This window comes from Marmota monax, unplaced genomic scaffold (assembly GCF_021218885.2).
Source record: "Marmota monax isolate L192 unplaced genomic scaffold, Marmota_monax_Labrador192_F-V1.1 WCK01_AAM20220418_F8-fsc00004, whole genome shotgun sequence".
Taxonomy (NCBI): domain Eukaryota; kingdom Metazoa; phylum Chordata; class Mammalia; order Rodentia; family Sciuridae; genus Marmota; species Marmota monax.
Genome location: NW_026692881.1, coordinates 12036760 through 12064151, shown reverse-complemented (window position 1 = coordinate 12064151; position 27392 = coordinate 12036760). Strand labels below are relative to the sequence as shown.

The 27392-nt window shown below is 43.2% G+C and overlaps 1 protein-coding gene across 1 annotated transcript in view; it reads left to right on the top strand.

Annotated features, from left to right (window-relative positions):
- Window positions 1-1515: 1515 nt before the first annotated feature.
- The window catches only part of Pdlim1 (PDZ and LIM domain 1), a 44957-nt gene continuing 19080 nt past the window's right edge, over window positions 1516-27392 (top strand). Inside the window, exons 1-4 of the mRNA XM_046450439.1 lie at window positions 1516-1726; window positions 16891-17042; window positions 18826-18910; window positions 23411-23610. Of these exons, the coding sequence (XP_046306395.1) occupies window positions 1631-1726; window positions 16891-17042; window positions 18826-18910; window positions 23411-23610 (533 nt within the window). The 5' untranslated portion in view covers window positions 1516-1630. The remainder of the gene's footprint in view (window positions 1727-16890; window positions 17043-18825; window positions 18911-23410; window positions 23611-27392) is intronic.

Below are 27392 nucleotides of genomic sequence, written 5' to 3'. Positions count from 1 at the left end.
CAATCATTCAGAATGTAAAGAGTTGAGAGGAATATTTATATATCTATTTAGATATGTAAATCTGTTTTGATTTCTAAAAGTGAGTAATTCATTCCCAAACACAAGCATTTGTGTTGTAACACAACCAGATAAGAAGATCCCTTTATGGTTAAGTCTCCTCAAAAGGAAGGCCAGGACCCTAAGGGGACCACACTTAACAAACTCAACACAAATGTATGCAGGTGACAGAATGAATGGGTGCCAGGAAAATGGGCCCCAGAAGGGGTCAGTGGTCCTAAAGAGGGTCAATGTATTACATCTATCAAGTACTATGTGCCAGGTACTATTCAAGGCACTGGGATATAGCAGTGATCAACATATACACAAATCCCTGCCCTCATAGAAGTAAGGCTTAGGGGTGTGGGTGGAACAAATAAAAAAGTAAAACACACCAGCCTGGGACAATACAAAGGAAATGTAACAGGGCATTCTAAGCAGACATTTTAAATGGTGATCAGAGATGGCCTCAGATGACATTTGAACAAAGCCTGGGGATGCTGGGAGGAGAATGTTTCATACCCACACCCTGAGGCAAGGCCCTGAGGGGAAGGCAGGCCAGTGTAGCCATCCAGGGGAGAACAGTAGGAGATGAGGTCAGAGGGAGTTGGGGCCAATCTGGAGGCGGTCCTATAGGCATTTTACTCAGAGTGACCTGGGGAGGTAGTGGACAGCGTGAGACATAGTCTGATTTGTCCAGCGGGAGGTAATTGTGAATCTGGGTTAGGAAGCTCCCAGCAGGCCGACCCAGGCCTTGGTACTCAGTTCCCTTCTGGGCACTTGGCTGGCCCAGACTTAGGTCTGAACTGTTGGGAAGGTGGGAGCCTATACCGAACTCCAGCCAGGAGAAAGGCCTGGAAACTCAATTATAACCCCATGTGATGGTCTCATTAGCATTAGAAAAGTTCCACACTGGCGTTCTTTAGCACCAGAGTCCGGGCAGTGCGGGGTCCTGGCAGTGGTCCACATCCATTCCGGACCAGCTGTGTATCCTCTGGCGAATGTTCTAACCTGAAGCAGACTCAGTTACTTCATCTGTAAAATGGAATTAAACGTCCTAGCTGCCTCATTGCATCAAATGAGATCATTCGAAAGCACCTTTTGAACATCTTTATCGTTTCCAAAAGGCCAACGTGAAAATGGAGGTGACTTTAGAGGACTGGCTTTACACTGCCCTTCTCAATTCACTTTGCAAAGCGGGTGGGCTGTCAGTACCCGCCTGCTTCTCACCTGGCGCTCGCCGCAGGGCGGGGAGCGGCGGTGCAGCCGAGGGTGGGGCGAAAGGAGGTGGTGCGGCGCTCTGAGGCGGGGCAGTTGAGAGCCGCGGCGCCCCCACCTGCCTCCGGCTTTGGCGGCGCGGCTCCAGGACTCGCTCTTCGGCAGCAAGCCGGGCGGGGAGCGGCCACGGGCCCGGCGGGAGGACGGGCGAGGGGCGGCGGCGTCGCGGCTGGGCGGAGCCGCCCCCGCCCTCGCTCCCGCCCTGTTCAGCCCGCCCGGCTCCCCGGCCCTCGCCGCGCGCTTTCTCCGACAGCTGCTGCGGGAGTCGCGTCCTGACCGTCTGTCCCCTGGGGTCATCGCCCGCCGCTGTCGCGCCATGACCACCCAGCAGATAGTCCTCCAGGGATCCGGACCATGGGGCTTTCGCCTTGTGGGCGGCAAGGACTTTGAGCAGCCTCTCGCCATTTCCAGGGTAAGGGTAACTTGGGACGCTCATGGGAGCGGGGCGCGCTGCGGAGGGGACCTGCGGAGGCTGGGGCCCCGCGGGCACTGTGGAGGACCGCGCTGGGTGCGTCCAGGCGCGCGGTGCGCTGAGAGCTCTTGCTGCGCCCGCCGCCCCTTCGCCGTCCGCGAGCGCTGGAGCCCAGCGCAGTTTTCTTCCTTCGCCCCGGAAGCGCGGCGCGGCGTGTGGACGCGCTTTGTCCACCCGCTTGGGGCTGAGGGTCTCCGCAGATCCCGTGTCGGGGGCGAGAGCTCTTTCCCGTGTTTCACGGTCGCAGAGTGGAGGAAAGCAGATTGGAAGCTACAGGAAAGTCCTGGAAAGTGAGGTGGAATGGAGGAAAGCCCACTGGAGGACGAGTGGGATTAATTTAAAAAGCAGCAATCGAAACTTTTCACTCTTTGGACTTGATCCGTGGCCGGGTCTCACCTCCCTAATGCCTTTTAGGGGAAAGGCGGGATTTTGGAAATAAACCCAAATAAACACTGTTTATTGTTCTTCCCTCCCATTTTTCTGCTTGGCATTCCCAGATTATCCAGGTGGTGAGTGGGTACTGGGGCAGGGTCCTCACTTGGTGGGTGGTGGTGGTGGTGCTTGATAATTTAAGAGTAGCCGCATCCCTGGAAGGGTCCACGTTCCAGACTACCAGATCCATGGCCCTTAAAGGAAGTGGAACCCCCAGGGAGATCCAGAGTCAATGTTTGGACACTCAGGCTTTGGACATGTAATCTGGGCCAAACACAAGGTTGAAGTCCTACTGAGAGTCGCCACATTCAGTCCAGGCAGCCAGGCGGCGGTGGGGGTGGGCTCAAAAAATTCTGTTTGTTTCTTTTGGTTCTGGGCTCAAAAAATTCTGTTTGTTTCTTTTGGTTCTGGGGATTGAATTCTGGTGCTTTATCACTGAGCTATACCCCCAATCCATTTTTTTTTTTTGAATTTTGATACAGAGCCTTGCTAAACTGCCCAGGCTGACATGGAATTTGTGATCCTCTTGCCTCAGCCTCCCAAGTAGTTGGGATTACAGGTGTGCCTTCTGAGCCTGACTAATAACTATCTCCTGGTTGAGAGAAAAAAAGAGCAGAAAAGCACTCCCTGTGGCCATGCTCCGCCTTGAGGCAGCACATTGAGTTCCTGGCTATCTAGTTGCTGAAACTGACCTTAAACTTGTCTCCCCAGTCTCCTAAATATCCCTCCTTTTTCTTTTGAAGGTGGAGGAGGGTGAAGTGGAAATAAAAGATCCTTGTGGGTCGGGTCTTTTTTTGACTTAAGACCCTGCCTCCAGTAACTGAAGACATTTGGTGGGGAGTGCATGCAGGAGGAGAACTGGGGCCACCTCTTGGCTTCTCTGCCAGCCTCAAGCCTACCCACACTTCCTTCTAGGTGGGCCTGACCCAGTGAAGAGATTTCTCATCATCCTACTCCAAAAGGAGCAAGCAGCCAGTTTCAAGGCTGTACTTTCCAACTGCCTACCTGGTCCCACAGAGATCTCTTTGATATTTTCAGAGGCACACACTGTCTTCCCAGTCTCCAGCTGCATTCTTCAAGCACAGGAATTGTGCCCCAGGCCTGGCATAGAACTGATGTGCTCCATATAGCCTCACAGGCTTATTAATAAATGCCTGTCCCAGGAGGGCTTTGCCTCTGCACATTTAGACTCACTTACCTCATAGTCCATTTCTCCCTGCTCTTTGTATCTATAATTAACCTGTCAGCCTTCCCCACTTTTGAGATTTATATATGACATGATTTTTTTTTTTAAAGTAGTGGAGCATATATTGGCAATCTGTTAAAAGGGTTGGGAGGGTCACAAATTTGAAACCAGCCCAGGCAACTTAGACCCTGTCTCAAAACAAAAAAGGGCAGGGTGTAGCTCAGTGGTAGGACACTTGCTTAGCTTGCTCAAGGCCTTGGATTCAATCCTTAGCCCTGAGGGTATGGGGGAGGAGGGGAAACCTTAATAAAAATGTATGTGGCACTGTGTAGGAATGATGGTATAGGGTGGAAAACATCACACTAAATTTATTGGTTTGTACCTTTATACGTTAAATATTTATTTATGGTATGAGCACACACCATATGTTAGAAACTCTGCAAACTCATCAGAAATGAGAGGACACAGCTGTATTCTCAAGGTGTTCATGGTCTGGTGAGGGAAACTAATCTTGATAATGTCTCTCACTGGGGCTTTAATTGAAAAGTGAAAGTAACTCAGAAGGTGACATTCTTATCAGTTATTTACTCTTCTCTTCATCTTATTTCCACATGGAAAAAATGTGAGTCTCTTCTTAGGATGGGAAAGTCATTGTCATAAAGGGGCTATAGGGTGGTTATCTAAGTTCTTGTGCTGGTCTGGGGTCTGGTTCTTAGTGAGCTGTACCCAGGGTGAGCCTTCTATCCAAGGCTACCTTCCCTGCATTGGGGATAGGACCAGTGCTTGGCTTCTAGGAGTTAAGGTATGCCAGAGTGCTTAGTAAACATGAGTAATGGTGAGAGGTGTGAGTGTTGACAAAGAGCTCTACAAATCTTCTGGTTGGTCGCTGTGCTACTTTTATTATTCTGGGCAGATATAGTTTGCTAGTATGGTTTTATATATGTAGACGTGGAGTCTCCACACCAAAGCAAACTATAAAATGAGGCTGGGACAGGAGTACTTTTTATTTAAATAACTTTATTTACTTTCTTTTGAATGCATTATTCTGCTATTAGTTTCGTCTTTGTTAAACTGCTAAAGCTTCTGAATATAGGTCTGTGATCCTATACATTTAAAATATTTTCTTTTTCTAATTTATTTTTTAATTGTGAAATAGAAAATGATGAAATGTAAATGCATCACAAATGATTATAAAGTGAACACCTGTCCTCACCCAGGTCAAGAAATAGAACATTGGTAACACCCAGAGGCTCAGTAATATAGCCCTATCCTGATTTATGAAAATCATTCCCTTTCTGCATTTCTTCATAGTTTTACCACCTAAATAGAACTCCTGAATTTATTTTGCCTATTCTTAACAGACTTAATAAAGAACACGTGTGTGTGTGTGTGTGTGTGTGTGTGTGTGTATGGCTTCTTTTTGCATCTTAGTGTTTTCATCTATATTGTGAGAAACTTAAAATCACAATATAGATTTCCAGCTTTAAATGGACACGAACTGGTTTCTTTTAACTGGTGTCTCATTTATGGCTCCTGCCTTGGACTCCCTATTGATCCAGCCATTTATTTGACACTGTTCCCTAAAATTATTTTTTTTGGGCGGGGGTCAGTTCCTGCTCTAACCCTACAGTTGTCCATCTCCTTAATTCCCCGCCTCCATGTAATTTCTTATTTTCTTTAGTTGCTTTCAAGGGAAATCTTCAGAGAATCCACACCCAGGTCCAAATTGCTTCTCAGTTTATGTTGACTGTTTTTCTCTCCTAGCAACTGACAAAAGGCAGGAAGAGGTGGGGCCAGAAATAAGGGGATGCTCTTAGTTGGAGGACTGGGCTCTTGAGTCTTGGGGAACCCTTTGCTAAGAGCCTGTGTTTTCATGGCAAGTGCTTGTGCTCTTTGAGGATCCCAAGGGATGTTTAAGAATGGCTAGCTGTAGTCAGAAGGTCTTTTCTAATTTTTTAAGAGTGTTATTTCCAGATTCAAGTAGATTTTACGTCATGTCCTAAAGGTTGAAAGAACAGGGATTATGTGTCAGGTTATGAAAAGCAAGAAGTGTCCACACACAAAAGAAAGCTCACTATGTGTTAATGGCCCCTGTGCTGCACTCTCTCATTCTGTGAAATTGATCACTTGGGGGATATTAGATGATGCAGCTGATCACAGCTCACCTGAGGAGTGAGAAGGAAGAGGATGAATCTAAGAGGTTGGCACAGAAGTGAATGCTTGAGCCCACTGGCATGGAATTTAGCAAGCCATGTTAGAACCCGTTGACCAGATAGCCTCTGCTCCCCAGCTTCCAGAACTCCAACCTTTCTGGTTCATTTTTGAGGAGAAGAGAGGGAAGAATGCCTTTTGAGTATTGTAGCTTGGCAGATGACTGAGAGGAGAGCATCATCCAACCATGGGCTCATATTTTCCTGGGCTAGGGAAATTACGGGTTAGGTAATTTGTTTGAATTTGCATAATTTTCATCCACTGAACTACTTTTTAACTTCCTTGTTAAAAAAAAAAAAAGCATAGTGAATAATTAAAAATGAACAAAAAAGGCCATGTCAGAAAAGTAATTTTTTTTTTTTTTGCAGTACCCAGGGCCTCATGCATGCTAGTGCTCTGCTGCTGAGCTCTATCCTCAGCCCTTTTATTTTTATTTTTGAGACTATCTATAAGTTATATAGTTTGGCTTCAAACTTGCAATCTTCCTGCGTCCGCCTCCTGAGTGGCTGGGATTTTACGCATGCACCACCTTGCCCCTTTCAGAAAAATTAACTTTTAAAGGATGATTTGACTTCTAGTAGGTCTTGGGGAAAAGCCTAGAGAAAGCTACCAGGATGGTGTTCTGGTAACACATCCAAGACAGGAATATAAGCTAAGTTCTGGTCCTGGGTATCTCATTTGATGAAGGATCAAGTCTTGTGCCTTCTCTGGGTGTAATTCCCCATAAAGATAAAACAAAATGAGAAGCAAGCAAACTCAGTGGTTTTGTACCCTTCAAATATGAGAGCCCACTCTTTAAAAAATTGTTAGAAGTATCCCCACCTCTCATAATATTAGTTGTACCTTTATCCATGAGTTGACTGAGAGAAATGTATGAATTCAGGAACATTTTCAGATGAACTTGTGTTCTGTCCATCACCAGAGAATCCACTGACACTGAAAAGACCTGTGTGAAAAATATTTGATCCACTTCCAGAAATTATGGTTAAAACATGTATGGGAATTTTTATATGCCAAACACTATTCTAAGAGCTTAATATATTTTTTCAGTGATTGGTACCATTAAGACAGATCAGGAAACAGGCATGGAAACATTAAGCACTTGGCCTGTGAGTGGCTGAACCATCTGACATCAAAGCTCATAGTCTTAGTATCCATGTCAGAATAATATTTGAATAACTGCTAACATGTTCTTCAAGGCCTACTCTGCTCAGCGTGCACTTGCAGTATCTTCCACGTGTGACAAAGGGACATAGGATCCAGAGTCTGTAAACTGAAAAGCTGGGTTATGAAGCCTGGCCAACTGACTCCCTGGTCACCTTTAACCACTATGTCCTGCCTTGTGATAACCCATAGCTGTTAGTATTCCATTGCTAACAATATTATCCAGCACACAATTCCAAGAGTGCTTATGGTGTTGCAGGCATCAACATGTGGGGTAGGGCCCTCCTGGGTTCCTTACTCCAAGGCCTCTTGCACCCATTTGGGTTGGCTTGTTGGCTGTGAAACTGCCATGAGGCTCAGCTCAGAGCATCCCAGACAGCAGTACCTCCACTCCCTGGCCCTCCTAAAAAGCCAGAAGCCATAGACCCACCTGGGAAAATTTACATTAATTCTGAGATTTCAAGCTCATCTGAGTAGTGGAGAACAGAAGAGCAGAGATATTGAAGGACTGGTTAGAGAGGGTCCTGTTTGGGTAGTTAGGAGAGATTTGGAGGCAATTTTTTTGGCAAATGAATATGACCAGGTAGTGAACAGATCCACCTGTGGCAGCCATGTCAAGTTCAAAATGCAGTATGTCTGGGGAAACCTAACACAAAAAATATCATTCCTTTACAGTCACTCCACGTGATTGTTGATATTGTTAATAGCTTCTTTGTGGGTGAGCCGGAATGCTCTTTTATTATCAAGGTCTGTGGTGTGCTTTTCCGTGTATAGCACATTGCCCCCTTGGTACTGCCATAAACAGGAGAAACAATTTTCTGAAGCACACAGTGGTCTCTTAGGAGGTGAGTTTCTGACCAATGACATGGGGACTAATGTTTTCCAATATAATTAGTCTGTATCATATCAAATCAAATAAGACATAGAAGATAACAAGGCCATAAATATGACGCATGTTGGATAAAGTTCTCCAGAATGCATAAAGATAGATTAAATTTGGACACTGCTGTAACTATTTGCATCTGTTTCTTTAAAACAATAAAAAAATACTCCTGCTTCTAGAACTGAGCATACCCATACTCCATAAACCAGCAATTCTCCTAGTTAAATGCTCAATAGAAGTGGGTCCACATGAACACACCAAAGGACATATTTGATAATTTTCCAAGCAGCACTATTTATGATTTGAAACAAATTCAAATGTCTGACAACAACAAAATGGATAAATAAGTGGTATAATTACGTAAAACGCCACAATAATGGGCGTGAAGGAATTTCAGCTGTGCGCAATGTCATGAATATGAGACGCACACACAGGATGTTAAAAAAGGATGACAGACAAAAGAATGAACACTGTGTGATTCAAGTTAGAGCAAGTTAATTGGGCAAAATTAACCTACAGTATTAGGAGTCAGGATCAGGGCATATCTTTGCTAGAAGGCCTGTTTCTTTGGTTCTATTTCCATGGATATGCTCTCTTTGAAAATTCACTCACTTGTATGATTTTACAACTTATGTCCTTATCTGTACTTATGTTATATTTCAAAAGGTTCCCGTAGAAACTCATGTTGTGCTTGTTAATGAAAGTTCTCATAATATAGAACAGAAAGCCGAAGGTATGGGTCTCCTCCACTCTTATGCCCTAGGGGGCTGTTCACCGCGGCTGCAAAATTTCCCAGCTCTCTTTTTCATATACATCGATTGCATGTATTTAAACATTTAAATCATCGATTTAAAGCCAGATTGCAATGACATAGTGAATTATTTAGACTTCATTGTCTTGTGCTTTTTGTCTTATTTTTACTACAATAAATCTTAAAGCCATCTTGATGTTCAGGGAAATGCACTTTGGGTTTCAGCTGAATGTGGTTGGTTCAAAACCTTATCTTGTCTATTTTATTTTCTTGGGTGTCCTTGGGCAGGTTAGCTCCTGAAAACTGTCCTCATTTGTAAATGAGTATAATAGGACTTGTCTTCAGAGGTTTTAGTGAAGATTAAGATGATGTATAGAGAGAGACTAGCACTATGGCTAACATGTCAGGTGTCAGGATACGGTGTACTGATAAAGAAAATTTAATGGTGGCTACTGTGTACTCAGTGCCTATCATGTGTCAGTCATTGTTCTAAACTCTTTACAAATGTCATTGCATTTAACCCTTCTGGGAGCCTAGTGAGATTGATACCTTTATGAAGTTCATTTGATCAGTGAAGAAACTGAGAGTAATTTGCTCAAGGTTTAGTGAGTGTTTAGCCTTTGGGTTATGGTAGTGGTTGTTAGAGCCATTTCAAAATATGTGGAATTCTTAGGAACTGTTGGAAGACTTTGGAAGAACTCAATAATTTCTTGAAAAATTAGGGTATTCTCTTTTGCTGCTTGCTATTTTCTACTCCTATTTAAGAAGTGCTGGCTGGTCTTGGAGACTGAAAGCACAGTGTCTTTGAACTGCTACCAATGAGCAGGAACAGCTTCGCTTTGTACTCTGAGGTGCAACTAAATGTAAGGCACAGCTCATCAGAAAGCACCTCCCCTACTCAGTTGCCTCAAGTCCTTGAGAAAATGGTGATAGACTAACGGAGAGCATTTTGAAACAGTCTTGTTTTCAGATCAATCTATATAGCTCCTGCAACGTCTTTGACTATAATGTGGCTTCAAAGTCTTGGCCACAGACTGGGCCCAGAGAAGTCAGAAAAATCTGCGGGAAGAGAGTTTCAAGTTCTACTCTAAAATTGTATACCCCAGGGCTTGGTCCTACATTATCTCCCAAGTTAGAATATGTTAAATTTATATCTAAATACTGTGACACAATCGTTAGATCCAACAGGTTAAAGGCCTAAAGGCTCATGGCATTGACATTGAACTTGAATGTCACATTTCTTTATCCCAGGTGTGTTTTGTGTAATGATGAATTATAACTATCATTATTTATGTCATCTTTCTCTCCTATTTGCTGTATGAATTTGAGGTGATTTATAACAGTAAAAACATATTTATAATATTCAAAACACAAGAACACACATATACCTTAATAAAAGATTGGAACATGGAAGAGGAAAGACAAGTATGCCAGGAACTTTAAATCAGTTGGTTTCTGTAATTGCACAGTACATGTAGCTGTGAGTTTTCTGGCCAAGGCAAATGGGAACCATGTTGGGTTATTTAGACATCTGGATTGAAGTTCTTCTACGGTGCTCTGTTTGCATGGCACCTTCAGGGAGGATGACCAACATCCTAGGGATTTTCTTTTTCTTAACTATGTTTTGGTAAGATATAGAGAAATACTATTTTAATGAACATCCATTTTTTCCCCTCCCCACCCCCTTTTTTTCCCTCTAGTTATGGGGATTGAACCCAGGGCCACTTTATCACTGGAGCTTCATCCCCAGCCCTTTTTATTTTATTTTGAAATGGAATCTCGCTAAGCTGCCCAGACTGGCCTCCAATTTGCGATTCTCCTACCTGAGCCTCCAGAGTAGCCAGGATTATAGGGGTATAACTTTCTGTGTACTTTAAAGTGTAAGCATAAACCCCTGAGTTGGGTTTTGGAGGAGCTGAGGTTTTAGGTTCTAAAAAAATTTTTTTTTTTTTTTGGTCTACCTGTAACTTAACTTCAGTGAGAAATTTTAGGCGGAAATGCTATTCATCATATCTCTTGGTGTTTCTAAACCTGGTGAGCATTAGACTCTCTGGGAAGCCTTAAAAATGCATAGATTAGGGCTGCGTATGTAGTTCAGTGGTAGAGCATGAGCTTAGCAGGCATGGGGCCCTGGGCTCGATTCCCAGCACACACACAAAAAAATACACACACATATATACACACACATTTTAATTTATTGATTATATATTTGAGTGTATAATGTATATAATATATATAATGTCAATGTATAAAGGTTAAATATATATCAATATATTCCCCTCAGGCCCTTCTGTATAGAGCCTCAGTAGATCTGAGTGGGGTGGAATGCTAACTAGACCTTTAAGCTCCTCCCTTTTGGGGGATCTGATGGCCATCCTGTTTGGGAACATTGCTTCATTCTTGCAAATGTCACAGTTCTCCCGATTTCTTGCTCAGCTGGGTCGATTTCTAAGGTCACATGCCAGCTTCAAGGGGCAAGGTTAACAGTTTTTCATGAACACTCAGGAAATTGATCTGTTGTCCTGACCACAGGTAGAAGTCAGAACTTTTGGAATATACAGTTTTTTTTCTCCCCCTCAGGGAGACGGGAAAAAAAGCTTAGTATCAGAATGTTTAAACTGTTTGACAAATATTTGGTTAAAAATCTCGTATCTATCAACAAGGCAACAAGCAACATGATTTATCAACCAGGCCAGAAGAATACTTTTGAGAAAATAAAACAAACAAAAACTGGGTGCTTTTGATAGTTAAGTTGGGCGAAAAAGTTTCTTTTTTGTGCTGGGATTGAACTAAGGGTCTTCTGAATACTTAACATAATGCTTGTCCCAGTGAGCTGTACTCCCGGTAGTTATAAAGTGTACACATAATTGTGCTTTATATAACTTTTAACTGAGCCCGTGTTCCCAAACTAATTTGTATGTAGGGGTCAGGAAGCAACATAAATGAGTTTTGACTAGAGGGTGAGGCAGTAAGAAAATTAGTAGCTACAAGAATGACAATAAATGGCAGCTGGTAGCTGGTTTCTGTTTTGGGTAGTAGAGCATAGTGTGGCTTGTGGCTAAGTGGAGAGTGTGTGCCTCATCTAGAGGGGTAGAGGCTCCTCAGTTAATGTGACTGTTGCCATATGGAAATCTAGGCCCAGAATTGCCAGATTTTTCTGATTTTTCCCCAAAGGCTCAGAACCTACAGGTTTGTGTGAAATTTACCTATATATAAATATTAGTAAGTAATTTAAATTAAAGCCAAAACCACGATTGTGGACTGGATTCATTTCATGCACCCTCCAGCTTTCAATCCTGAGCCTAGAGAAAAGGAATTCTATCTAATTGTTCATAGAACAGGGATTTTAGGTAGGACTATGGTCTAAAATGCCCACTGAGGGAATGCCTGGCCTAAAGGCTGAGTGACCCTTGAACTGGTGCATTTTGAACTGTCATTAGAGAATATTTGTCACATGCAGCCACCTTCGTCTCAGCAGTCTGAACTAAGGCTCTGTGGTTGTATCTTTGCAGCAAGTGGGCATGTCAGATGCTATATTTAAAGTCCTTTGTTGGCCACACCCCCACCCCCCTGCCCAAGAGTTCCCAGTCTTCTTAGCATGCAAAGAACAGGCTCCAGCAGCCTGATCTGAGTTTACATCTCCAGCCTCATCCCCTTCCTCTCCCTTTGCTTCCTGTGTTTCCTCCATATCGGTCCACATGCTGTTCCTGGCATGCTCTTTCCTGCCCCCACTTGTGGTTTTGCAGTTTTAAGCAGCACCTCTTCCAGGGAGTCTTCTCTGATTCCACCATTAGCGTCCCATCCAATGTATGTCATATGCCTGTCTCCCCCAGAAGATTGTGAGCTCCTTGATAGCAGACTCTGTCCTTTTCATGGCTGTATCCCAGTGTCTTGTGTGGCTCCTGGAATCTACAAACAAGAGCTCGTGTTTCTAGAGCTCTGGGCGGGTGGTCTGAGTTGTCCTGTTCCTCACTACGGCCTTCAGAACTGTTTTCATCCCTGTTGCTTAGATGAGAAGAGCAAGGCACAAAGAAGTAAGATGTCCTGCCCAGGGAACCTTGGCTCAGTTTACAAGTTGCATCCTCCAGAAGCTGCATCCTAACCAACAAGCTCTGCTGTTCTTTCAGAACACACAAAAGGATGTCTGATGAGCGAAGGAATGAATCATGAGAGGAGAGAACAGAAGATGGAGGAAATAGAAATATGACATCACTGAGGAGGGGTGTTTCTTTTTTGTCATGATTAGTAGGTATTCATCCAGTTGTGTATAATAGCAATATCATTTAAATTTATAAAATTTACCAACATTAATTAATAAGTTAGAGGTGGGTTGAAGAAAGCTATATCATAGACCCATTTTACACCATTTAGAAGTGAAATCAATGTCTTTGAAAGCTTTCTTATGCCGTCAGGACCCTGGCATTAGCTCACAGGTTTTGAAGACACATCATGAACTTGTAGTATAGAGGGGTGTACAGATTTCCAAGCAAGCAGTGTCTGCCCAGGGCGGGGCTGGCTGCAAAGGCTAGGGCCAACAGTGGAGGTGGGTGGGGTGGGATTCTATGGAAAACAGCAGATTGTTCCTTAGTGGGAATTGTTTCACCTAAACCCATTTACTCTCATGCAGTGAGAATCCTGTGATCTAGTTGTGTGGCCTTTGGGGAAGAGAGCTGATGAAGGGGTTTGGGGGAGGTCCTTTGAACAATGAGACTGTTTCTTTGGAAGGGAGTATAGGATTTCTTTTTTCAGAGTTGAAGCTGACACCATTGTGAGCTGGTTGGATGGAGCTGGGCAGCCAGGGGAAATTAGGATGGACAGTGTGGGGTAGTGGACCCTGAAGCTTGCTGTGGCCTGCCCCAGCTGAGTCACCTCAGGCAAACTGCTTAACCCGCCCCTCCATTTCCTCATCTGTGATGATACAAATAATACCGCCTGCCTGATAGCATCAGGGGAGCATTGTAAGTTAACCCTTGCTGAATGCTTGGTCAGTGCGCATAATAAACACTCATTAACTGATGGCCACTGTTATGATTATGGTGATGGAGAGTCAGTGTGCGGCAAGGATCCACTGGTCCAGGTTGGAGCTAGCCAACTATGAGGGGCCTTCTCTCCTGCAACTCTCTGCAGTGCCATGTTATTTGTGTATTTTATGAGGGTGGGGTTCCTGGACCCCAGCTTAATGTCCTATGCCAGGGAGTCACTCGCCACAGCCGGGGTTTGTGATACTCCAGTTTCTTGTGAAGAAGGCACAAGAATCTTCTGAATTCTGGATTTCTCTTTGGCTCTGACATTTGTGTTTGGAGTCTCTGCTTGCGTCATTATGCTAAAGCAGTAAAGAATGGAATTTGGAGTGAAGGCATCTGGTTTCAACTTGAAGCAGTCATGCCTTTGTCACCTATAAAGTTATCTAATGTTTGTGGTAAGCTTATCATTATTATTATATCAAATAGAAGATTGGATGTGAGAAGGCTCTGTAAAAGACAAGTTCTGGAACTTGTTTTAATATAGTGTTTCTCCCCCCAAAGTATATAACTCATGAAAGAATGTGACCTTAATCTGTTTGGGGGTGGTGATTACATCGGAGTCCCATCTGACCGTCTGATGATATTCTCATGTAATTTTCCAAGATTTCTTTTGGCTTCTTACTAGTTTGACTTAAAAAAAAGAAAGAAAAGAAATCAAACTGAAATGATTACTCAGATTCAGGGCTCATAAGACTGGTTCTGGCTTGTCCAGAACCTGTTGGGATGTTCTCAGCAGAAATGCCACTCCCATAAGACCGTTAGGACCAAATGCTGAAAAGTCCAGACTTCTTAACAACTGAAGATCAGAAAGTAAAAAAGAAACTTATGTTTTCTCTTCTCAATTATCTGTTCCCCTTCTCCCAGTCTCATTATTTGAGTTTTGTAAGTGGATCTATTCCAGGATAGCAATATTGAGGGATATGATTATTTGATTTTTGAAATAAAGATATTTCTGATTATTACTTTGAAATATTCATTTTAGTGGACAAAATGAAATAGGCTGATTACGTCTTCAACACTGGATACATTAGATAAATTAATTTGTTGAGCACTTACTCTGTGCCAGTCACTGTGCCAAAGCTGGGGATACCATGATACAGAAGGTAGACCAAATTCTGCCCTCACATACCTTTCTGTTTTGTAGGTAAGGAGACTAGACATTAAGCAAATAAATCTACATAACAGATTTGCAAAAATAATGTGACAGATGCCCAAAAAATGGAGTGTTGTTAAGTGAATGGTGAGGGATTTAGTGTAGATTAGAGGTCAGGAAAGACTCTCTGAGAAGGGACATTTAAGCTGAGACTTGAAGGGTGAGAAGTCAGGCAGAGTAAAAGCATGTGTTAAGGTCCTGAGACAGAAGAACTCAGGAAGGTCCCTGTGGCGACCTGTAGTTTTGTGGGCAAGTGGCATGAGAGTGGGGAGGGTTGCTTTAGGGACCTCACTAAAGATTTTGCATTTTATTCTTAGAAATTGCTCTTCAATGCTGCTAGATTTAGTTGTGATAAATGAGTTTGATCGGGCATTATGCTTGTTGATTCTGGGGGCTCTTCTTGGGGATGGGGTTTTCTAGTCCAGAACTATTGATGATCCTAAATAAAGTGATATTGAGGTAGGGCTATTGAAAAAATGAGCCCACATTGCCCATTAGAAAATGCAGAATATTTATGAAGTCATACCAGCTCAGCCTTCTCAGGAAGAGGGATCAGAAAATGAGAGGACTTTGTTTACTGGCTGCTTCGGGTGACTCAAGTTCAACTGCCAAATGTTGATGGAAACGAGTAGCCTGAGCTTGTCCACGTAGAACATCTCGGCCAGTGGCTGCCCGGGAAGATCTGAACCCTGGATCATGGGCTTTCATTTTTCCAGAGAGCCAGAGCTCTGGTAAACAGATGATGGGAAAGCCAGAGAGGAAGGTTAGGAGGTCAAGATTTCTGCAGTGTTGTCCACATCCTGCCACATTCCAGTAGGGTTTTGCCTGATAAAGTCATAGCACGTTCAAGTCGGAAGGGAACTCTAGGATCAACTCACTACCCCTCATTTTGGGGGGCCAGGATGCTTAGGAGGGAGTGGGCTGTGGCAGTGGCACCCACCAGGTGTACTCCATAAGGGTAGCATTTTCGATTTGGTGAGGGCTGATTGGCAAACCATGACTGCAGAAAACTGAGGCAAACACTGAGGTTTAGGGCCTGTGTCCTGACTTGCTGCCTGGCAGGACCTCTTTGCTGTGGTTGAATCTTATGGAGACATCTGTGTTCACAGATCTTTACAGGATCTTCTCCCTTAATTTTCAGGAGCCAACAGTCTTCTTCAAGGGGTAGCGGAGCCACAGCTGTGGGCACTGAAAGTCTGGGTATGTTAGCAGTGCCCTGCTTGGGGGGTGGGGGGGCATGGATTCCTATCCAGGAAGGTCTTTTGATGTTAAAAACAAAAAAAAGTCATGGACTGACTCTGGAGTGATGATGGTTAACATTCTTAGTGTATCTTAGTTTAGAAAATACCTAATGCCCAATAATGGAAAGTTGTAGCATTAGTACTACTCAAAATGAGTTTGCACTTCATCCATCATGACAGCATCTGCATTCACTTGAAAAATAGTTTACGTCTGTGGGACATGTGATGTTTATTCAGTCCACATGTAATGCTCAATAGGCATATGGATTTGAGTACCTATTGCAGTTATTGACCGGCTCCCCTCAAGTGTTGGGTGGTCTATAAACTAGGAACCACTGGTTTAGAATCATCATCTTGCAGAAAACCATCTACCTATCCAGGAGGACCCTGATCATAGCTAATTTCTTGAATGGGAGTGAAATAAACCCACACTACTATATTTAAAAATCATTCTTTTTTTTTTAATTACAAAAATAATTCAAACTCATTGTAAAAAGACAAATATATATGGAAATGTACAACTGTGAAAGTTGCAGTATCCAGTTTTCGTCCAGGCATGTATTAACATATATCACAATTTTTATAGAAATAAGATGTTACTGTACATAATGTTCTCTAACTGTGTCCGTGTGTTTTTAAAACCCTAATTGGTGACTGACTTTAAGGAAGTAACAAGGTTCAGTGGGAAGAACACTGGGTCTGGTTCATTGGGTCTGTAATAGACTAGTTGGAATGACTAGTAATATAGTAATATACTAGTTGGGTGATCCTGCATAGGTCACGGATCTTTCTAAGCCTCAGTTTCCAGGTCTCTGGAATGAAGGACTGATATTGGTATTCCTTTCTCACAGGTCATTATTAGGATCTGTATAGAAAAGGAATCTGTAAATGATAACATATTGAATAAATATAAAATATTACTTAAACTTGTGGTGTCAGGTGTCTTTTCATTTTTAAATGCTTTGATCCATGTCAGTGAATATTTAACCTGGTGGTCACTTACTCAGAGGTCTCCTTGGAGACAAATAGTAACTAGCCTGTCCTCCCCTTCATTGCCAGGTCACTCCTGGAAGCAAGGCTGCTCTAGCTAATTTATGTATCGGAGACGTGATTACAGCCATCGATGGGGAAAATACCAGCAATATGACGCACCTGGAAGCTCAGAACAAAATCAAGGGCTGCACAGACAATATGACGCTCACGGTAGCCAGGTGAGGCCGGGGACACATTTGTTCAAAGGATCTGTAGATGGGAATTTCAGGTTGCTCATTTCCCTCTCGTTTTTACAGTGCTGCTTCTCCTAGCATGGGCTTCTTTCTCTAAGATGGCTGCATTTTCACCTGATCCAACATAAGTAACCAAAATTCTGAATAAATACAATCAGTTCAATATTGTTAGGTGTAATGAAATGAAGATTTTTTCCCCCCTGGAGACCATTGAGAATCCATTTAGGGCGCTGCTGCCACCTCCCTATACTGAGCAGTGGGTTTTGCACCAGGAGATTACCACAGCAGAGAAGGACTTCAACTTTAGACAAAGTGCTGAGCAAAACTTTCAATGCACGTGAAGAAAGGAGAGCTGGGGCTGAACCGATGAATAAGGAGAGCTCCTTGGGAGCTGTAATTAGTGTAGAATTTCCATTCTTCTTCCATTTAGTCTTAGAAGGGCTCCTACAAAGGTAAGATTTCAGGAGCAATCTGACAACCTTCAATGGCTATTTCCTGTTGGATCCAGTTCAGGTTCTCCCTTTTGATCTGTGACCTACCCATTAATGTCTCACTAACCTTAGTTCCAGAGCTCTCCATCAGGTTCTCATCTGTAAAGTATCTTTATTGCTTTCTTCTACCTTGGGCCACAGGATTGGCAGGAAGACCAAACAGGCAAGTGTGTCAAAAGTGTTTTGTATACTTCAGAGTCCTACCCAGTGGGAGGTATACTATTTTATCATGCCCCACAAGAGAACATTTACCTCATTTGTAAGTTCAAATCTCCTTCAAGCTCTCACTCAAGCCACTTGTGCATCCCTTGATTGGTTTTTGATTTTTGATTCATTTACCAACAAACTGAATAAGCACAACTTGGGTGTGCCTGGCACTGTGCTAGGTACTGTGACAGATACAAACATAAGTATAAATGTTCTCTACCTGCAAGAGAGGGAAAAACCCCACACTAATGAAAACTGAGACTAGCTAAGATTGCTGCTGTGTGTTTGGTAGGAAGAAAATCCATTGCAAGCTCAAAAAAGGAAGGCATTACTTTGATTGAAGCCAGACAAGCTTCGTAAATAAGTTGGTGATTTGGTCTGGGCCAGGAACACTGTGTCAAGATAGAGGAGAAGCCTGTTCTGTCCTGAGTGGAGATGGGCAGCATAAGGCATACGTAGGAACATGGAGCCTCATGACTGGTGTCAGCCACCCAGAATGTGTGAGGGCAGCTGAGGCTGGAAGAAATCAGGGCAGCTTGGGAAGTCGCTCAGGGCCTTACATGGGGATTAGCCTTCAGATTAGGGCTTTTAGAAGATCACGGGGTAACGAATAGAGGGTGGCTAATGTCAGGATGTGAAGTCAGAGGGTACAAGTTCAGATGGGGTGGGAGGATTTTTCTAATCTGTTTTTAGCATATAGTGTTCTCTCAGTGTCCATGGGGAATTGGTTCAAAGACCCCTGGAAATACCAAAATCTATGGATGCTCAAGTCTTTTATGTTATAGAGTATGTGTATATAACCCGTACAATCATCTACTTTAAATCAACTCTAGGTTATTGATAACACCTAATACGATGTAAACACTATGTGAATAGTTGTTATACCTTATTATTTAGGGAAAAATCACAAAAGAAAAGGTCTACATATTCAGTCCAAATGCAATTTGATTTTTTCATTTACTGTCTATGTGGAGTTGATTCAGTGTGAGAATGAGGGACCTGTGGATGTGGAGGGCAGACTGTTATTTACTCAGCATGGATGAAATGACAGTTTTGTTCATCTGTTGCAGATCGGAACATAAAGTCTGGTCTCCTCTAGTGACTGAGGAAGGGAAACGCCATCCCTACAAGATGAATCTAGCTTCTGAACCCCAAGTAAGTTCTTGCTCATTTTTGCTGTTTCTCTTGCTACCAGCCACTTTCCGGCTTTTGAAGATTATCAGCATATTTCATTTTTTTTCCCCTGCCCTTGGGGCCTGGGGATAGAATGGCCTGGAGAGCTCTCCACTGTCACTGCTGGGATCTGGCTCTTGTCCACTTCTTCCCGTAAAGGAACTGTGGGAGGAAAGGGCTGGAAACCCCCAGGGCAGGGACCTCAGCCTGAGCTGGAAGCCAGGGGTAGGAGAGTGATTAGGGAAATGGTGGAGCCTTCCTGTGGGTAGGGCAGGACCACCTCAAAGTGAAGTCAAGGTGGTCACTCAGCTCATTAAGGATTTCAGATACCAACAGATCAGCCTAAGGATGAAAGTAAGTTTAGGTCCTGAGGCAGAACCTGGAAGAAGGAAGGGAGAATTGTATAGTAAACTCTGCTTCTCTGCCCTGTACCCTCCTGTGAATCCTGGGGTGGAGATCTCTATTTTCCCTTACAGTAAAACTTCTAGTGAAACTTTAAAATTACTAAAACAAAGTCATACTTATTATTGAAAAATGAAATAGGAAATCACTGCACAATTTGACAGGCAAATAGAATTTCATAGGGCTGTAGGTTGTCCTGAGATCCCATTGTTAGTAGATCAGTCTCTCAGCAGTTAGCTTGTAGGTGATTTTATTTCTTCCTTATTTGCATATTCTAAAATATCCATAATGAATGGGTACTCTACTTTGAAGTAAGGGAATCAAATAGAAGAATGTTTATAGTATCTAAATTTGTAAAATTTCTTATACCTAACACGATATTTCTAACAAAGTATATGTCTATTGAGTAAATGAATGAATAATTAATGATAAATGAATAAGTAAGTTGATAATAACATTTGTAAATTTAGAAGGTGTTGTGATTATTACACATTTAACCCCAGTTTGAGATTTGAAATTTAATTTTTTTTTCTAAGTTTGGGATACTAGTTAGCTTTTTAAAATTTTCTTATTTTTAAAATTTTTTTGGTACTAGTGATTGAACCCAGGTGTGTTCTACCACTAAGCTATATCTCTAGACTTTTTTTATTTTTTATATTGAGACAGAGTCTCACTAAGCTTCTGAAGGTGGCCTCGTACTTGTGATCCACTGGCTTGCACCTTCCAAGTAGCTGGTATTATAGGCGTGCACCACCATACACGGCTCACTGGTTTTTATGGCAAATGGAGATATCATCAAAGGATAACATGCAGCTAGCTATCTTTGATACATAAAACAAAAATTGTACAAAATTGAACTCACATGGTACATTAGTGTGTATAAGTTGAATAGTTGAATGTGTGTTGTATTTCCCCAAATGGCTCTCATTAAAATTTCAGAAACATTAAAATTTTTTTCCATTCATAGAATAAAAATACTTAAAAAATCCCATTACTTTAAGGATCATTTTGCATCTCCCATTTCAAAACTTCCACAAACACATTTTATTCTATTCAAGCCCTGTTAGGAAACCTCATAAATGACGGTCTATAAACTGGCTGTTGTATAAACTAATTTAAGACATGCCACAGTTAATTTCTCAGCCACTTCATTAAATTTAATATAAATGTTAAATTTTAATATTTTAAGTTTCAGATATTTTTATAACATGTAAGGAATAATTTTGTTTTGATTTGATATATCTGAAATCCTAGCTTTAACATAAATAATCATTTACGTTTCAGTTAAACTTTTTATTTGAATTGTACTTGAACTTAAACATATGATCTGGTTATTTATATTAATATTTGGAGGGTAATTCTCTTCAAATTAACAAAAAGTTCTAAACTATTTAAGTATCTAAGTCGAGTATATTTTCCTTGTGATTCCAGTAATTCTTTATTTGCACAAAAAAACTTCCCACCTCTCATTTTCCCAAATCTTCCACTCTAGCCATGCTGAGCTAAAGAATAAATGAGTAGGAGCAGAGTTCATCTACAATACAGAGATCTGTTAGTTCATGTAAAGCCAACCAACACCCCAGCTTATCTGAGGTCAGCATAGTTACACACCTAGTTTGTATTTCCTCATTATTGAGTTTCCTTGGAGACTGATAAATACAAAGCCCAAACAATTACATCATCCCTTCCAAAAGGCAAGCCCTAAATCTGCCTGTCTTCTGGAAAGACCAGTATTCACATGGGGGTAGAGATATTCCTTTTATGTACAAACCAGATACATTCTTCAAAGATTCTTTATAAAGCAAAAGTCAAAATTTCCAACCTGAATTTTCCACAACTTCCATTCTAATTGGAAATACATTTCTATCCGAGGAGAAGGGAACAGGACCCTGTTTGGATATGTGCCATGTGCCAGGCACTGTGCCTGATACACTAATATGTGGCACCAAGTCCTTATGAGGGCTTTGTTGTCATTTTAAAGATGAGAAATGGTCTTGGAGAGGTGTAACTTGCCCATCGTCCAACATGAAGTGGCTACAAAACATTGAGGCAAGTCAGGGCTTTCTCTGGTGCTCAGCATCCTTGCTGTTCCCAGGGGTTGCTGTGAGACAGAGGAGGAAGGAGGACTTGCTGGATGCAGTCATGCATCTGTCCACAGTGCTGTAGTCCAGGTGGGCGAGAGTCCCAGGCCGCTCATCTGTTGCTGTCTCCACAACCAGTTTTAATGACTTCATGTGATTCCTTTGAGTAGTTGTGCCATAAAATTACTTAACCATCCCTTGATTACTGCTGAATTTTTTTCCTTAACTTGTTTGTCTCTACTTGTGATTATCTTTGCAGACTTAGCTTTTGTCTCATATGGACAAGGTCAACTTAATTTACACAGTAAAATCTCATGAGTTCAGACCATCTGAATAGTGAAAAAGGAATTTTAATCATAAAATATTTTTATGTTGTCTTGCATTTTAAATTAGATACACAATGAATGAAGCTGTTAGATTTTTTTTGGTGGGAGGGCGGATGGGTATTAGCAGATGGGTACTGGGGACTGAAGATGTAGGACTGTTTTCCCACTGACCTACATCTCCATTCCTTTTTCTTTCTTTTTTTTCCAGCATGCTTTTCTTTATTCAATATTTAGTGGCAGGGTCAATTGGTGGAACCCTGGTGTGGCTCTTTTTCAAAGCAGAAAATGGCCTCCATTCTTTTTTAATTTTTTCATTTTTGAGACAATATTTCACTAAGTTGCTGAGGCTGGCCTTAAACTTGAGATCCTCCTGCCTCAATCTTCTGAGTCTCTGGGATTACAGGCATGTGCTACCACTACTGGCAAGCTGTTAGTTTTTATGTGTAATGTTTTCTAAGAAAATATTGAACACATTTTTTTGGAGTGGGGTGGGGGCAGTGCTGGGGATGGAATCCAGAGCCTTCACGTGCTAGGCAAGTGCTGTAACACAGAGCCTGATTCCCAGCTCCAACACTGAAGATTTACAAAAGATGATGGGGGGGTGGGAGGGGGCAGTGGTTAGGGAGTATGGAAGGCAAAGCGACAGAGGGTTGGGACATCTTTTGGCAGCTGCTGTTCTAGGATTGGGTGTTTTAAGAAAGAGACCAGAGATCAGGAAGATTTTCTTAGGAACTCAGAAAATACGGCACAGTTCAGTTTAGCAGGCTCCACAGAGCATGCATTGGGTTGGCCCAGAACATTTGGGTAGAAAGGACCTTGCTAACTGAGTTATCAGAAAACCTGTAATTTTTTTTTTTTTTAAAGGAACGTTAGTTTAAAAAGTGGTTTGGGGTGTTTCTAAAGAAGCTCTATAGGTTGTAGTTGTAATTAGCCTCCTCCCACCCCAGCAGGGACTTCCTGCAGTGCTGTAGGGGGGTGGAGGGTGCATTCTCAAATTACAAAGAGAAGGGAATGAGAACACCAGGAACTCACAGTTCTTTCTGCAGCTCTGCCAGGTACCAGGTACCACCCCTGTAACAGGTAGCCCTTAACCTTCTGTCTCCTTAGCCTGTCTTTCTCCAACAAGGAACAAAAGTTCCTACTCCCCTTTGCCCCCTTCTGTGGGGCTGAGACCGTCCTGCCTAGTCCGCTTCCCCTGTGGCTCTATAACTTGCTTATTTTGCTGATGGTGCCTCTTCAGTGCTGGGGATTTGACCTCTACCTTCTGTCATCTCCTGCTCTGTACTGACCTAAGCCACTGCACGTTCCTCTCTTCTTGATTCCTTAATCCTTCTGGAATGTGCTTCAGCTCTGATTTGGATCCTAACAGCCCAAAGCATCAAGGAGGTGTCCTCCCCAGAGGTACCCAGAAGTCAGGTTTTGCTGGGCCTCAGAGAAGAATCAGAAAGCAGAGTTGATTCAAAGGGTGTGAATTGGGACAGGTGCCCATCTGGGCCACCTCCTCAGTCAATGCCTAAGCATTTCAATGGGTCTATCAGAGTTCTTCAGCTAAAGTTTGAACCAGGGCCCTTGTGGCTCAGCTGACACCTCTCTATGGCTCTCACCTTGCACTGTCCATTAAGGAGTACCTTTTGGATACCCACCTTGATTTTGCCTCTGCTCCTTGCCCACAGGAGGTCCTGCACATAGGAAGTGCCCACAACCGAAGTGCAGTCCCCTTTACTGCCTCACCTGCTTCCAGCACTGCCCCCAGGATCATTAAAAACCAGTACAACAACCCAGCTGGCCTCTACTCTTCTGAAAACATCTCCAGCTTCAACAATGCTGTGGAGTCCAAGACTGCAGCCAGCGGGGAGGAGACGAATGGCAGACCGTAAGTAGGCCCCAGGCTCTCATTCCTCTCCAGGTCTGACCTGGAAGAAGCTTTTTACACCAGCACCAGGTTCATCTAGACAGGGGAGAGAAGGCTGAACTACTACTCTAGGGAGAGAATCTCTGTGTTCATAAAAAGGGAAAAGTACCTCCTGCTGTGCAGAGTTGTTATAAAAATAAATAACAAGTAAAATGTGTGTCTGGACAAACAAATCTTGCCATCATTGAGACCAGTTTGTATTCTTGTCCTGATTGCTGTGCTTATCACCACCACCTGCTGATCAAAGTCCTTAGCCCTGCACCTGGCTGAGAAATTCCTCAGTATTTTGAGCTGGGGAATTACTTGAGAGAATCTAGTGTCGTTTCTGGTTGTGTCCCCACATGATCTGAGCAAGGGAAAATAGCATGCACAGTTGTGGGAAGCAGTGTTGGCATTTTCCCACTGTGGGAATAGTGGACCAGAAAGCATGAACAGAAGTCTGAGGATATAAATGTTGTCTACAGAATGTTTTATTTTTTAGTATTAGTGAGTGAACCTGGGTCTTGTGTATGTCAGGTGAGCTTTCCACCGTACCGCTGAGCTACACCTCCAGCCCTTTTTAAAATTTTTATTTTGAGAGAGGGTTTTACTAAGTTTCCCAGGCTGGCCTTGAACTTTCAGTCCTCCTCCCACAGCCTCCTCGGAAGTAGCTATGATTAAAGATATGCCATTCTTGGCTTGTCCACAGGAATAGGTTTTGATTTGGGGGCAAAGGCACACACATATAGCCAGGAAAGAGATGGGGCCGCAGGTGGAAGGGGCTGTGGAAGCATTCTGCTTGGGATTGTCTCCTGCTTTCACAGGTCATTTGACAGCTGTCTTTGAGTCTACAGTCTCCTGGATCTTCCCAGCAGTAGGGCCCATCTCTGTTTCATTACAAACTCTGAGGATACATCTGGGAACACCAGCAGTCTATTGCAAAGGAACTGGGTGTGAGGATGGAGTGTAAGAGATGGGACCAGTTCTCTGTGGGTGGAAAGGGGCTAGAATAGGTTAGGAGGTGCCACTCAAATGCCAAAGGAAGGAGGAGAGAGCTAAGGGTATAGCTTCAAGTGCAAACCAAGGGGAAAAGGGACCACTGGCATTTGGACAGTGCGCACCCTGCCCTGACAGACCACCACTCTTTGGGTCCAGTCAGGCACTGCCTGCACGCCGAGGATTCACATTTCTGTTGATTAATTTTATTAAAACACAAGTTGTGAAAAGCCTCTTTTTATCTGACATCTGATTTTTAAATGTGGGTGACATTCGAATTTTGTTGGAAAATATGGTGTGGTCCAGACTTGTCAGAGTTCTGAGATTGCCACCTGGAATCCTCAATTTTTGTGTTAATTCCGAAGCCCACTTTGCCATCACATTTTCCCCTGTTCATCTTTATTACTAATCTGCTTCTAGGATAGTGAAATTGGAAACCAAGTACTTCAAGTGTAGGATGGTGAGGTTAAGGTCCTAGAGGTCCCAGACTCCTGAGGATATATTGGCCATACTGTGCATGTCATCTCCTTTTTACCCTCAGTGGAGGCACCCACTGCATGTAGGTAATGTAGGTAGGTCCTTATGCCTGACACTGAGGGGACACTGTGATTATTAGTCTCTCAGTATTTTATATTGTAGAGTTTTTTTTTTTTTTTTTTTAAGTTCACACCTTGCCTGGGTCTTAGGATTTCTTTTTCTTTTTTCTTTCTTTTTTAAAAAATATTTTTTCAGTTGTTGGACTCAATACCTTTATTTTATTTATTTATTTGTTAATTCTATGTGGTGCTGAGGATCGAACCCAGTGCTTCACACTTGCTAGGCAACTGCTCTACCACTGAGCCACCACCCCAGCCCATATTGCAGAGTTTTTTGCTGTTTGACTTTAGCTTTAGAACACATTGATGGACCCTGGTATTTGTTGTAGTAACCAAGGCAATATGGCCACTAGTGCTTGTTCTCCCTCCATATTCTGGTGCCAGCAAAGCCTTACCTGCTTGAGTTGAGGATGCCCTTCAGGGTGACCACCGGACACTTGGGGTACCTGAGAAAGATTGCCATGCTGTGTTCCCCAGCTTTCTATGGACACACCCTGAAGGAAAGCTTCTAATCAGTGTAGTGAGGAGCGGTGGAAACAGGGAGGGCTGTACCCCCCACATGCCACTGCTTTGGTGCTGGGGGAGGCTGAGAACGTGACCCCCTTTTACTGTCCCAGAGTGGAATGTTCCATGATCTGGATTTAATAACCCAGGAAATGACACATCCTTAATTGAAAGAGCTGCTATGTGCTGGGAGAAATATGTGCCTAAAAAATATTTTCAGTGTGGCCTTGGCTATTTTTCCTTCATTAATGTCTTCTTTCGTCTTCTCTCATGCTCCCTGCTTGCTCCCTCCACCTGCCGTCTGAAACAATTAAGTTTGAAACTGTCCCCTCCTGTCACCATCTCTGGCTGCTGCAGCCTCTGAGACTTTATCCAAAGTCTCCTTGAAGATTTTCCCAGCAAAGGAGGCTTAGCTTCTGCTCCATTCTCAACTCTTTGAGGCTGAATCCACAAATGATACCAGCCGCTCAAGGCAAAGGAGCTGCCCACGTCTGCCCAGCAGTGCTGCCCTGGTAGGGATCTCTGTCTGATGGTCTAAATTCTCTGCAAAGAAAGATTCTGCCAACCCAGCAGCCACAGGGTAACCTTGCCAGCTCAGTCAGCACAAGTCCCAAGCGCTTGCTCGCCCCCACTGTTTAGTCTGTGAAATTCGCTGAGGTTCCAGAATTGGCTCACTACATAGTTTGCATCTGAGGTCATCACCCATTCCCTGGGGCTTCTTTGTCCCATGCATTTCCAAGCATCCTGGGGTGTGTGTGTGGCTGGCTGTCTTGTAGGTCTTTGCACAGCTGCGTCCTAGTCTGGCCAGAATATCATCAGCATTGCCAACTGGAAGGGCATGCCGGGGGTTCCTCTGCCACCCCTCCTTCCTCCACACACAGCTGAGGGGATGTCCTCAGCAGCCATTTTCTCTAGGCAGTTAAGCTTAACAGTCACTTATTGAGCACCTAGCCTACTGTGTACCAGGTGTGGTTGCTCAGTTTGGTAGACAGCTAGCCCTTCCCTCTGCCCTCTTTCAGTTGCCTTTAGGGGCTCTGGTCAAAATCTGGTAAGTCAGAGCCTGGGGTTCATTAGTAGATAGAGGGGCCTAAGCCTTGAATGCCAGCTCTGTCTCTTCTCAGCTGCCTGGCTTTGGGCGAACCATATAACTTCTCTGAGACCCTGTCTGTTGATCTCTAAGGTAGGCTCATACTAGCTACCTCACACCGGATTGTTTAGAGAATGCAATGAAATGTGTAAAAAGTACTTAGCATAGTGTCTGGCTTCCGGTAGGTAAGTGCTCAGTGAATGTTACTTATTACTGATTTCACTGCCCATAGGGAGCTTCATCCCCAGCACTTCTGAGAACTAGGGGATCCCCAGGGGTGGAAGCAGGTAGGTAAGTGTTATGGAGGAGGTTTGGTGATGACTTATGACTTCTTTCTATTCCAGCACTGTGGTGTAAGTTTGGGTATCCAGTAGAGTTAATCAGCTTCCTGATGATGGAATGGGGGCGCGGTGTCTCTTCATGGAATAATTGGTTGCTCTCCCATAATTAACTCAGTAATCCCACAATATTAGCTCTTCTAAATTGTTTTCTCAACTACTCCCTCCACATTCATGAGGCAGATTTCTAAGCAGGTAGAGTAGAAATAAAGGGATGCGTTGTTCTCTACTCAGATGATATCA